The sequence below is a fragment of the Brassica napus genome, chromosome A2 (genome assembly GCF_020379485.1).
Source record: "Brassica napus cultivar Da-Ae chromosome A2, Da-Ae, whole genome shotgun sequence".
NCBI classification, from domain to species: Eukaryota; Viridiplantae; Streptophyta; class Magnoliopsida; order Brassicales; family Brassicaceae; genus Brassica; species Brassica napus.
Genome location: NC_063435.1, coordinates 8,440,372 through 8,453,331, shown reverse-complemented (window position 1 = coordinate 8,453,331; position 12,960 = coordinate 8,440,372). Strand labels below are relative to the sequence as shown.

At 33.8% G+C, this 12,960-nt stretch overlaps 2 protein-coding genes across 2 annotated transcripts; both read right to left on the bottom strand.

The window, feature by feature from the left end:
- Positions 1-1,356: 1,356 nt before the first annotated feature.
- Positions 1,357-4,484, bottom strand: LOC106391840 (mannose-6-phosphate isomerase 2-like). The gene is made up of 4 exons (XM_013832566.3): positions 3,828-4,484; positions 3,277-3,444; positions 2,014-2,493; positions 1,357-1,904 (listed from the first exon to the last, which is right to left on the bottom strand). Exons 1-4 carry the CDS (start codon positions 4,194-4,196, stop codon positions 1,587-1,589), a joined length of 1,335 nt encoding a protein of 444 aa, XP_013688020.2. The 5' UTR covers positions 4,197-4,484; the 3' UTR covers positions 1,357-1,586.
- Positions 4,485-8,801: 4,317 nt separating this feature from the next.
- On the bottom strand, positions 8,802-11,262 carry LOC106391831. The gene is made up of 10 exons (XM_013832554.3): positions 10,985-11,262; positions 10,745-10,840; positions 10,075-10,159; positions 9,849-9,970; positions 9,721-9,745; positions 9,557-9,640; positions 9,459-9,488; positions 9,276-9,378; positions 9,119-9,188; positions 8,802-9,010 (listed from the first exon to the last, which is right to left on the bottom strand). The coding sequence occupies exons 1-9, from the start codon at positions 11,078-11,080 to the stop codon at positions 9,125-9,127; spliced, it is 705 nt and encodes a 234-aa protein (XP_013688008.1). The 5' UTR covers positions 11,081-11,262; the 3' UTR covers positions 8,802-9,010; positions 9,119-9,124.
- Between the last annotated feature and the right edge of the window lie 1,698 nt (positions 11,263-12,960).

Below are 12,960 nucleotides of genomic sequence, written 5' to 3'. Positions count from 1 at the left end.
AAGAATAGTTTTTTCTTTCCATTCGTTCTCATTCTTTTTATTCTAGGGGGAATATAGAACAAATAGTTTTTTCTTTCCATTCGTTCTCATTCCTTTTATTCTAGGGGGAATATAGAACAATTTTTTTCCTCCCCAAAATTGATAAGGAACAATCTTCCTTTTCATTCATATAATTGTATTCCCCTGTATTTTTTCTAGGGGTGGGCAAAAAAAAACTGAACCGAACCGAGTCAAACCGAACCAACTGAACCGAAACCGATTCAAACCGAACCAAATTCTATTTCAAACCATTCGGTTGAAGATTTTCCCAACCCGAATAGTTCGGTTTTAAACCGAACCGAACTGAGAAACCGATGTGTTTTTGTAATTATTTAAATTAAAAATATTAGTAATACCAATATACTAAAATTCTAATACCATACCACATATTTTCCATTTTTCATTTATTATATTCTTCAAACTGGCTATGTAATCATTAAAATATTTGATTTAACAAAATAGAAAAGTCTGTATCTTTATATTCTTATATATGTAAATATGGATGTTAAATCTAAACCTAAAACCTAAAACAAATTTTACTAAAAACAAAAGTTCTTCTCCACAGCATCACATGGAAGATGATTCATTGCAAGCTTTTTAATAATGATATAAAACACATTACTATTGATGTTGTTTTTTTTAGTTAACTTTTATTTGTTTTAGTTCTTATATATTTTTGTGACATTTTAAAGGTTTTTGTTTCAGTTTTATATTGAATTTAGTTCACATAATTTTGTTTACATAATTTATGTCTAACTAAGAAGAACCTAAATAAACTGATCCAAAAAATAAATCCAACTGAACCGAACACAACCGAACCAAACCAAACTAACTATGGTTTATTTCAATTGGAAAAATACTAGAACCAAACTAACCAAACCGAAGCGAACCCGACCGATACGAGAAAATAACCGAAGTGCCCACCCCTAATTTTTTCTCTACTCATTCCTAATGTTCATATAATGGTCACCAGTTGAACCCACCTTGAGAGTGGCTATTAGAGTTAATTATTGTAACTAAACTAGTTAAAATACAATTTTCTTGTTGCGGGTTTAGCTTGTATATAGTCAGCTATATTATAGTCATAATATATAAACGCCATGTAGAAACATTGACAATTAATGAGAAAATCATTTCTTCTTCCTCTTCTTCTTCTTCCTCTTCTTCTTCTTCGTCTCTAACAAACTTTTTTCTTAGTCTCTCTCAGGCTAATTATATGACTCTTCCGTTTATGTTGGGAAAGAACTGTTTTGTTGGTTCCAGCGATTTGATAACACCCATCACGGATGAGAAGCTGAATGAATACACCGCCACAAGAAGAAGAAGAAAAACGTCGTTTTTAAATCATTTTACATATAAATTCGGTTATAAAGTGAAAGAACAGAAGTTAATAAAATATAACAACTCGTTAAAACCTTAATACGCAGTAGGCCATTGGGAAAATAAAGAACATGGACCAAGATATACTATGATCACATCAGCGCATTGATCCCTATGGTTATATGTAGAAATAAAGAAACAAATGTATAAATGTATTTATACTTTGGCTAGAGTGTCTGGAAGAATCTGCTGCTGACTCCAGCTCTGTAAAGCTTTATCACATCACTTTCTCCTGTTACCTGAATCTCGTTATGAGCCGGAACAAACAAAACATCTCCTCGGTTAACCAACAATTGAGATGAACCGGTTTGCAGTTTCCCTGTTCCTTCTATAACCAGATAAACCGAAGGCCCGGGTATGGCCGGAAAAATCGTCGATTTCCCTGTAGGAAGATCACAATGGTCCACTTCAAATTCATCAAATGGGGGAAGATATCTTGTAATGTATGGAGTCAGAGGAAATCCTTTCAAAATCTCCGGGTAGCCCTGAAACAAATCCGGTACAGTTAATCAATAACCAAACAAAAAATCGGTTTTGGCTAGGCCTATTCGGTTCACTAACTTAACCAAAACGTTATCGTGTAAAGAAAGTTACCAGTTTATAGGTAAGCATAGAGCATAGCGTCTGAACATCGCGGTGTTTAGGAGTGAGACCAGCTCTAACAACGTTGTCTGAAGCCGCCATACACTCGACACAGTCGCCGGAAATGTAAGCGTGTGGCTGGTCCGCATCCAAATACAAAGCCTCTCCGGGATTAAGCTTGACGTAGTTAAAAAAGAAAGCTGAGATCACGCCTACGTCACCTGGATACTGTTTCTCTAGTTCCAAAACTAACTTCTCCTTCTCAGATAGTTCACGGTGGTTTGTCTCCGTGATTAGACGCATCTTCATCTCAGATATGACTCGCTTCGTCTCATTGTTAGTTGCAGACATTAACTGTGTGAAGATCAAACGGACAACAGATTTTACACTCTCCTCTCCGTCTTTTTCGTTGACCGTGAAGATTTGATCTGCAGCTTTACTTCCAACGAGCTCTGGGATCTCTGGTACATTGGCGATCACTTCCTTTAGTTCCTGTTACAAAACCAGTTCAATTTTTGTTTTAGCATATGTAATAGGTTCCGCAAAAAAAAAAAGCATATGTAATAGGCAAAACAACCGTAATAAACCATATCAGATAAAATTATTTCGGTTTAACTGAGGTGAACCATTGTGAACCAAACTCCAAAAATAAACAAATTAATTGGAACGACCCATGTCCCACAGAAAGTGTTCATTCAAGTTGGCATTAGTTCAATTTGGGTTTATGTTTCAGTTATTTGGGTTTGATTTTGCTTTTAGATCAGATCGGTTTATCTTGATTGAACATCACTGATTGTTAAACCAAACAATCCAATCCGAATAATCAACCGGATCTACAATACAAGCTTAAACCGAGTGTAATTTCACATGGTATGAAAAACAATTTAGGACAACTCCCATTTCTAACTTTTTCGCAAAAATAATCTTCAAAAAAAAAAAAACCAAAATAGTCTTTTTTATTATGAAAATTTTAATATTTATTTTTTTATTTTTTAAAATTTGAAATTTTATACTCAAAAACGTACTCTTTTAACTCTAAACCATAAGTGTTATTAATTATATAAATATATTTTTACCTTTTAATAAAATTTGTTTTAGCCATTTTTTTAGAAATATTTTTATGATAAAAACTTAAAAATTGATGTTCCAGGTAATTTCTCAACAATTTAACTGATATAGTCTAAACCAAAAACCAACCTAATTAAAAGTTATCTATAAAAAACTAGTTACAGGTTTTCAGAACCTGAGAGAGAGAGAAGAATCTAAACAGTGTACCTTAAGAGATACGAAACCACAAAGTGCTTGAAAAGGAGTAATTGCCAGAGCAATCTCAGGCTTACGGTTAGCATCTCTGTAAAGAAGAGGCTCTTCTCTATGCAATTTCTCTGCTAATGCCTTGTTTGGATGTGCTTGAATCGACAACGCTTTTGTCACTGACAAAACCTAATTTTACAACGACAAAACTTATCGTTAGAATTCAAATCTTTATGTATTAACTTTAAAACACACACAAAGAAAATCTATTTCTAGATAAGAAAAACTGAGTTTCCGTTCTAAATAAAACAGAGTCAAAATGTAAACAGATCTAATATATATACAAACAGAAACTAAAAGCACAGAAGTTTTATTATTTTTTCGAACAAAGAAAAAAATCAACGTATTTAGTATGAAAACAGAGGAAAAATTCATGATTAGGATCTGATGACCAAATAAATAGTTTTAATTCCTTAATTATTTACTTAGTTATTTAACAAAACGAGAGAGTTTGACCATAAATAGAACTTGAAAATATATGTCTGAGATTAAATGGTAATATAAATATATACCTTGAAGAGGAAAGGAAGATCACATCCCCATTTGTCCACGGCTCTAGACCCGAGCACATCCGGGTTATCCGAAACCCACGACTTCAACGTAACCATGCAGTCGGACCCACCATGACCCGACCCGAGTTCCTCTTCCTTTACAACGTGACTCGGGCCTGACTCGTGAGTACCCATCCACAACTCGGCGTGAGGAACCGCCGGGTCGACACGGTTCCCTGAATTGGCCTCGTGGAGTCTCGCAACCAGTGATTCATGCCCGAGTTTGCCCCACTCGTAGTTCTTCACGGCGCATCTCAACCGTTTGATCCCTTCTACGACGGTTAACTTGGCGGGATCACCACCGTTCGTTTGGATTGCGTCTGCACCCATTTTGGCTTTTTTGTTTTGTTTTTCTCGCTGAATCAGAGAGGAGATGATAATATGATATGGGCGTTTCTTGTATTCTATGCTATATATATAATATACTTCCTTTTGACCAAAAATAATAATAATATACTTCCTTGGAAGAGGGTTAAAATTCAATCATATTATATGGAAAGTATATCATACATTCACAAGCAATTGGGTAAATATGTATATAGTTTCTTTATTCTTGTGTAGTTATAAAGATATGCATTTACTGATATCGTAAGTGCTTAGAAATGAGGCTATGAAAAGTACTTGCGTGTGAACAAGAAGAAAAGCTTTTCTTTAAACCTATCTATCAGTAGATGTGGAGGAGAATTCTAAAGATAGAGGTAAAGACCATTTCAGGAAGACAAGTTGAGAACTCTTTTTTATTTGTATTATTCTAATGGTAATTGCGTGTTTTACTTTGAAATTATAGAATTTTGAGAAAAGACAGGATAAGGAGGATAAACAGAAAAGTTCTAGATCCGCACGAGTCAAAATATGCTGAATTATTTGTTTTATTCGTTACTATGATTTATTAATTAAATATCGTAGACATGGAATGCAAGCTATTTTTTTTATTTTTGGAATGAACCTAATTTGCTATGTGAAAGTAGAATATGTCTCATCTACATTATTTGCCACATCAATGTTCAATAGGTTAGATTAAAACACGTCATTTATAGGTGGCTAAAAACTACCATACTACTAGGTTGACTTTATTAATAAAATTTGTCAAATCAATTTATTTCAACCTTGTTCACAAATTAAATAAATAATTAAAATTATCGTCGATCGTAGTTTAAATATTTTATACATAAAGTTCTCATAACTTCAAAAGACAAAAATGGGTCAAGCTGGAAATCAAGAAAGGTAGAGGAAGTCAATGGCTTCCTTGTGGAAGTTCTCCATGAAAAGTATCAATGATCCAATTTACATGTGACATACTTCCTCTTCTGATATGACATAATTTAATTTTCTTACTTTATTCACAAGCCAACATTATTACCTTTTTATATTTTGGTATTACTTGGTTTGATATAGAAGAAACATTAATAGTAGTTTACAAAAAAAAAAAGAAACATTAATAGCAATGCAAACTGTATGAATCGTGCTTCCTCGCATCTCTTAGGTTTGATTGTGTGTCTAAAGATGATTATATATTCATATTGGTAAATCATACTTTCGGGCCATAGTGCGTTACTGTAAGTCAAGCAAGGACCAAAGATTTAGAAGTTCTATATATCGTGTTCAATTCTACAACATGCAAAAATGTTTTAAATCTTTTTTTTTAATGTTTTAAATCTTGGATGGGAAAGTTCACTACAATACAAGTTGCAATGCAGTTTTTTGTTTCTTTAGATGTTTTGAAAAGAAGAAAAAAAGAAAGAGAATGAAGGTAGAGTGGAATCACATAAAAGATTAAAGGGTTACTGTTAGACGACGTCTTCAAAATCAATGGACGAAACTTAGGAGATGACGTGGAGTTCGTTAGGCTCCAAGTATGAGCTTTCTGTCATCTTTTAAATGTGACTTTTTCTTCTACACGGTATAATTCGTCAACTAATTTAATCCGGTTCTAGTGGCATTCGACCAAAGAATGTAGAGAGAATAGGCATCTACGACCACAATTCTACCTTTCTTTCTTTGATTTTTATATAGAACAAATTCTATAGATATGATAATTCGATAGAATAGTCCAATGTCCTATACGTTTATTATTGAGATAAGAGGGTGATTGGTAATGGCAGTGAAAACTGTGGACACCCTTTTTAATCTCTACAGTTATTTTTAAAGCAATCATGATTTTGTTTTTAAAATTGAATCCAAAGCAAAAACATTATAAAAGAAAATATGTTAGATTTAGAAAACACTTCCTTTAGAATTTTTATTCAGTGCTTTGAAAAATTTTCTATACCAAAATAAATTAAACTCAAAGCTTAAAATCTAAAGTCTAAATTTTGGCGCAAAAAAATAGAAAGGCAAAGCCAAAGCCTTAACCAATCATGATCTCTACATAGGTATATATATTCATTTTTGTACATGATTAAAACACACAAAATTTTCCCTATCACAACATGGTAGCTGAGCGGAATTGATTATTCGATCAAATGCTTTCATATTTTTTCCGTTTTCGTATAAATCTCAAATTCTCTTACTACTACTCCTACAATATATTCTTTCGCCATGGGCGAGGACTTATCTTATTCTACTCATTCTACTACAATGGCACCTTCTACAACTAAGATGACTTCTATTACAAGTTCGTATGAATCTCCATACACTCTTCATCCTTTCGACAATATTGGTGCTCTCATCACATCAATTCTTTGAAGAGACAACTACTCAAAATGTTTAACCGAGTTTTGGAACTCCCTACAAGCCAAGCACAGATTGGTTTCATCGATGGTACAATTATTAAACCTACAACAAATCCTGACTTGCTCGTTGGACTGCCACAAACTACATGATTGTTGGTTGGATTCCTACCTCTATTGACCGTACCATTCAGTCGACGGTTACCCATGTTCCCGAATCCCGATGCGTTCAATCTTTGAGAACCATTGCAATGATGATTCTCTGTTAAAAATGGAGTTCTTAAACGCATGCTTGGGGATGATATTACTAATTGCAAACAAAACATGAAATCAGTCCTTGAGTATTATGGTTGGCTTTCCAAGCTCTGGGAAGAGCTTCAGAATGTTACTACTGCTACTATGTGTACTTGTTATGCATCTTCAGCAATCGAGAAAGAACGAGAGGATGCTCGAATTCATAAGTTCTTTGCTATAATTCGCCCTCAGGTAATTGATGAAAGAATCCCTTCTCGATCTAAATTCTCTATACTCTCGTGTTGTACGAGCTGAAAAAACTATATGTAATATGCTTGTGGAAGAAGCTAAAATGAAGCAATAGGCTTCTCTGTTCAAATAGATTCTTCAATACCTTCTCTACCATTGGTCACTATTGCTATTACTCAGCGAAGTCGCGATCCAAATAGTTTATGTACACATTGCAAGCATAGGGGTCATGAAGTGATTGAGTGTTTTCTTCTACATGGTTATCCATATTGGTTTTCGGAAAGGTCTACTTCGTTCTCAAATAAGCAAGGTCGTGGTGGTCGCGTCTCAAACTCTGGAGGACACATACGTGGGAGAGAATATTCATCATGAACAAATCCTCTCAGCTTTAGTGATAACAATATATCAATGAGCTCTTCCGATCAAATTGTTTTTTGATCAATGTTTTCCAAAACCAACAATTTAATCTCTCTATAGATCGGTTTTCGGGTAAAACAAAACTAACATATGTTATTATTGATAAATGTGCGCGCTTCTCACCATATGATATGCTCTTTACTTCGGGATGTTAAAGATATTATCCCTTCTTCGGTTATGTTTCCAAATGGAAAAGATTCTCCTGCCATCAGAACTGGGACAAACTACACCTTAATTCTCACTATTTTATACTCCATGTTTATGTTCCATATTTAAGTTTTACATTGATCATTGTGTCAAAATAACGTATTTTCGTTAAACTGTTTTAATCTTTACCTTTGAAACTGAAACCAATCAAATAACGTATTTTCGTTACAAAGGTAGTCTAGATTCGTCGAAAGTTAACCGTTAAATATTCACTAATAGATTTAATAGTTGATTTTCAATGGGTTTAAAATGATTTGCTCAATGAAAATATAAGATTACTCGTGTGTGACTAAAAGTTGATGACTGAAATGATGCATTGTGAATTTTAAATTTGAAAGTTAAGAGATTATTATGGCGTTTTCCCGATTTTTTTCACGAAGTTCACTATATATTTTTGAAAACTAAAATTACATACATTTTAGGAAGAGGTCGTATTCCAGCTTTCAATATTTTCAAGAAAGAGAAGCTTTACCTAAATTAGTCAATAGACTTTCAGTGTATTACAAAGACCAAAACAATGGATACGTACTTGATGCAGCGCATCTATCAGTTATGGGCCATGGGCTTGTTACAACACGTGCTACGGGCTTGACGTATTGTTCAACCAAATATTATTTTAGATTATGTTTTATTTAAAGATCATTTTAGTATCATCAAGAGATACATTACAATTCTCATTGTATAGTATAAATAGGATCTTTGCAGCTTTGTAGCTTTGATTATTGAATATATAAAACCCTAGAACTTTTCAGTTCATCTTCCTTGTCTTCGGTATTCTTCGGAATCAACGATTATAAAGAACACTCGTTTGAACGGCCATTCTTCGTAATCAACGATCATCGAGTCCTCGTCGAACGGCCATTCCTATTGGAATCAACGATCTTCAAGCTTATCAAGCTTGACGCTGCGCCAGTACTATTCAGCATACTCAAGATTATGAAAGGAATTCAAACTTTTATTAACACTGCATTTGCATAAGCACATTGAGTCAGTATGTAATGGAACACGGTGATGTTTAAAAGGTTATAAATGGATTTCACCAAGCTTGATAGATATTTTTCAAGGTTTTTTTCTTCTTCCAAACTAAAAAGTTATATATATTTATCCTTTTTAAGCTTCAAACATTTTCAAGATGGAGAAGCTTTACCAGAAGTCAAAGTACCTCTTTAAACGATGTATTAAACAGACCAATCAATGAGTTGTATTCAATACACGTCAAACTAAAATAAGAATACAAACTTTTCAAATAAACTTTCAATCAAATGTAAATCCCAACACACACAAAGGGATCTTAAAGAATCAAACTATTGTTAACTGCGCACTGATGATAGAAAAGAATCTCTGCATTTCACCACGAAGAATCTGAACCTGAAGAGACACCAAGAGGTTCACAAAAGATTAATCAGAATTCAAACGCCAAAAAGATATGAATTCAACGGTCATAACAAAAACAAGAAAGCCAAACTACAAGAACACCTTTCTCTATGACAGGATCACAAGCCCAAGATACAGCGAAGCGCAAAGAAACATAAATGATATCATTCCCCTGAATATCAAAAAACAAATGATCAGAAAAGAAGACATACTTTCACTTTCGCTATTGTGTAATGAATTGGGACTAAAAAAATCTAACCAAATGACACCCCAGCCACAACCAGTGCAGCAAGGACAGATCTCTGCAAACTTCTCAGCATCGCTTGAGTGGACTCTCCGTGATATCAGATCATCATATATATCTAATTTTCCATTGCAGCCAAAACAAAATAAGAATTTTTTTTATACTTGTTCATAAAATGAGAGAAAAAGTAACACATACCGTAAACTGAGAATAAGCTGTTCATCACACCTGCAATGTGAATCCGGTTTTTAGTTTAAAGATGAAACTTAATGATGGAACTTTAATAGAGAGCTTACCAATGAAGAGAATGACATAACGGAGTATTTTGACAGTAGTTAACTCTTGTAGAACCCAAATGATAGCGAGGAAGACTATGAAACCTGAGAAACTTTTTCATTTACTGTTAGAAGTTTTTTGACCAACAAGAAGATGTAATGAGAGGAATCATGAGATAACACACCTATACAAAGACCACGAAGCGTCCACTGTCAAGATTGAAAATTTGGATCTCATTTGTTTGATGTTAATGTCTCAAAGGAGATAAAAAAAAAACTGTTGGATAAGAGAGAAAAAGAGTTGACGTCTTACGTTTTTGGCAATGAAGAGGACGATGAATAAAGCAAGACCCAGACCAGCAGCAGCTATTCTTGCTGTAAGCAGATTGGTAGATGCAAGAATCAAAGCCATTCCCCAAAATGATGAGCCAAGATCTACAAAGCCAATTCAACAGAAACAAAAAAAAGTTAAAATACTTTTAACCCATCAACAAAAAGTTGGACTCTGTTGTTGTTAATTTGTATAGATTGTGGATTACAGCCAGCAGGTAAGATGAGCCAATAAATGCCACCACGTGTTGTTGTGGAACCTCCTTCATTTGCATTCACCTCCATCCCCTCTACCTATTGGTTCAAGAAGGAGATGGTTGTTTTCAAACACATGGCACTATGCAAATTAATATCTCAATTACATACAAGAAAATATACACCGTCCCTAAACAGTCGGCGGCAAGGACATGTTTATAAACGCAGCCCTCTCGCAAGAGCTATATATAATCTGTTTTATTCAGTCCAAGGCTAGTTACAGTAGAACTACTACATCTATGGCTTGAGTAGCTGAACTTGTGTAAGTAGACTAACTGTGTATCTTCTTAGCTTCTTAAACTATGAAAAAGCTGATGAAGAAGGGATAAAACAATGTTTTCTATAATACCAAATAAGGAATATTAAGTATATAACAAATGCCACACAGCAATCTAAGAGCGTCCAAAACAGTCATCTACAGAGACAATGCCACTAAAGAAACCCCCCTCTTCTCTGCCCATTTGAACATTCAAGGAACCTAAAACTATTCTGAGTTCCAAGCCTGGCCTAAAGCATATAATTTTTCATGTTTGCAAACTGAATCAAGATACCAATTATATGATTCAACCTAAACAGTCATTTCCATATAGAACGCTGAAACATAAAGAGAGGCAGGTTGCTTACATCTCCACAAGTAAGCTTGCAAGCAACAGCATGACTGGCTTCGTGAAGAAACACCGTGATCAGTTTAAAGGGAGTCAAAAGAAATGTCCTCCACAACTGCACACACAAAAAAAGGCACAAACTTTGAATCAAGTTATTACATTAAAATCGAACACCCTTTTGACTAGATTGCGTGATAAACCCTTCGGATCGAAGAAAAAGGTTAAAATTCTTTAAGACATTATTAGATGGAGAACTGACCAGAAGGATAACGACGGTGAAGATTCCGATGGTGATGAGGAACGCGTTCTGGTTTCGGTTACAGCAACCCCTCAGTTCCCAGTTCGGCGTAACCATCTTTCAAGTCTCAACTCAACTCCGGTTACACAATAATCTTTCTTTCTTTCTTTCTTTCTTTCCTCTTTTTCTTCGGAATCTGAAGAGTGATTGAGGAAAATTGGACGATTTTGATTGGTTCGGCTGTTGTTGTTTTTTTTTTTAAATTTGTTTTGTTTTCTTTTCTAATTTTCTTCTGGGATTAGGTGACACATCGATGACCAACATTGACCAATATCACGCGTTTAATTTTCCTATATTTCTATCGCTATTTGAGTCATTTTCGAATTGAAAATTCTTAAAAAATAATTGTTATTAAAATTAACGAATTTGCTTTTCTTTTTTTTTTCATCAAACAAACTTTCCCTTTACTAACTTGCTACCGCTAAGCTAAGTTGAGAAGTTAGCCAATACGGTACAAAAACGCAGGGGCGGATCTAAAAAATATCTTAATATGTGGCACAATATATAAATTTATGTTGTACTAAATATAAGTAAATAAATTATATTAAACTATATTTAAAAAAAAAATATATTAATCTTTAATTTTTCTAAAATGCATAAAATAGAAAAGAGATTATTTTCACGATTTTAAATATTCATTTTAATAAATTTATTAAATTATATACGCACATAGTAATTTCATTATAAAAATTTATTCCTTCTAGTTTTTATTTTTTTCTTCTAAATATTTAAAGTAAAATAAATAAAAATAATTGTCAAATTTAAATATTAATAAATTATGAGTTTTTATTTTGAAACGTAATATTAAAAAGATGATTGAAAACTATAAGTTGGATACCGTTGACAAAAAAAAAAGTTGGATACCATTTTTCAAAAATAAATCAGTAAAAAAAAACTTAATATTTGGGTTTATAGATTATTGTTTAGGGTTTAATATTTAAGGGATAAGATTATAATTTATATAAATAACTTAAAAGAGTTAGTTTAGTCATTTTTTCAAATTTGTGGTGAAATTAGAATTTTTCCTATTAAAAACAGAAAATAAAGCAGTTTTTTTAAAATAGTTATGGTGGTAAAATCAAAAGAAAATATTTGATGGAACAGTAATTAAAAGTTTGTAGAAAAATTAAAATACATAATTGCAACACACATGGGTTCGAACTTCATACCGGGTGGGGCACAGGTAAGACGTCATTACCCAATAAGCTACATTGCCGTGTGTATTGTCAATTGCATAAGAATTAATTTAAAGTAGTATGTGGCACGTGCCACAGGTACTTCCTACTTGGGTCCGCCCCTGCAAAAACGTTTACAAAATCCGATCTGACTTCACGTGATCTGGCACCTTTTGCAAGGCTGTCCGCACGAATGTTTAAAGATCTTGGGATAAAAGTTACAGAGTATGGCGCAGCGTACGAATGGGTGAACGGTCGATCTAAGAATTTAGGGTTCTTCGAGACCTGTTCTTGGATCGATCAAAGGTTTCTTTCGATAGCTCTTTGAGACCAACTTCCTGTTTTGATGAATTTAATCAAATCTAAACAAGGGATAAAAGCAAAGCTCTTCTTATTAAAATCAAACGTATCTAAAACAAAGAGATCAAAGGTGCTTATATAGCCCTTCCTTTAGACAAACCCTAAAAGGAAAAGGTTAACATAAACTTATTCTTAAAAGGAAAACAAAAATAAAAGGAAAGCTATGGAAAACCGAAACATAACATAATATTTGAATGTCTTCAAGTTGGCGCCAAAGATGGAGATGATGCTGCATCAGGTCTCCCCGGGAGAGAAGGATTCGACCCCGAATCTGGATCATTGGCGCTGGAAACAAACCGAGTAAGATACTTGACGTTAAAGACATCAGAAGTGTTTATATCAGCGGGCAGGCGAAGGCGATATGCATTATCATTAATGCGTTCCAATACTTCAAGAGGGCCA

What these genes read in the sequence shown, in the direction of transcription:
- LOC106391840 (XM_013832566.3), bottom strand. Translation starts at nt 4,196, where the DNA reads ATGGGTGCAGACGCAATCCAAACGAACGGTGGTGATCCCGCCAAGTTA. An exon ending in ATCTTCCTTTCCTCTTCAAG is followed by an intron (nt 3,445 to 3,827) that starts GTATATATTTAT and finishes TTGTAAAATTAG; the next exon opens with GTTTTGTCAGTGACAAAAGC. An exon ending in GTGGTTTCGTATCTCTTAAG is followed by an intron (nt 2,494 to 3,276) that starts GTACACTGTTTA and finishes GTTTTGTAACAG; the next exon opens with GAACTAAAGGAAGTGATCGC.
- LOC106391831 (XM_013832554.3), bottom strand. Translation starts at nt 11,080, where the DNA reads ATGGTTACGCCGAACTGGGAACTGAGGGGTTGCTGTAACCGAAACCAG. An exon ending in CAGCTTATTCTCAGTTTACG is followed by an intron (nt 9,379 to 9,458) that starts GTATGTGTTACT and finishes ATGGAAAATTAG; the next exon opens with ATATATATGATGATCTGATA. An exon ending in TGTGGCTGGGGTGTCATTTG is followed by an intron (nt 9,189 to 9,275) that starts GTTAGATTTTTT and finishes TTTGATATTCAG; the next exon opens with GGGAATGATATCATTTATGT.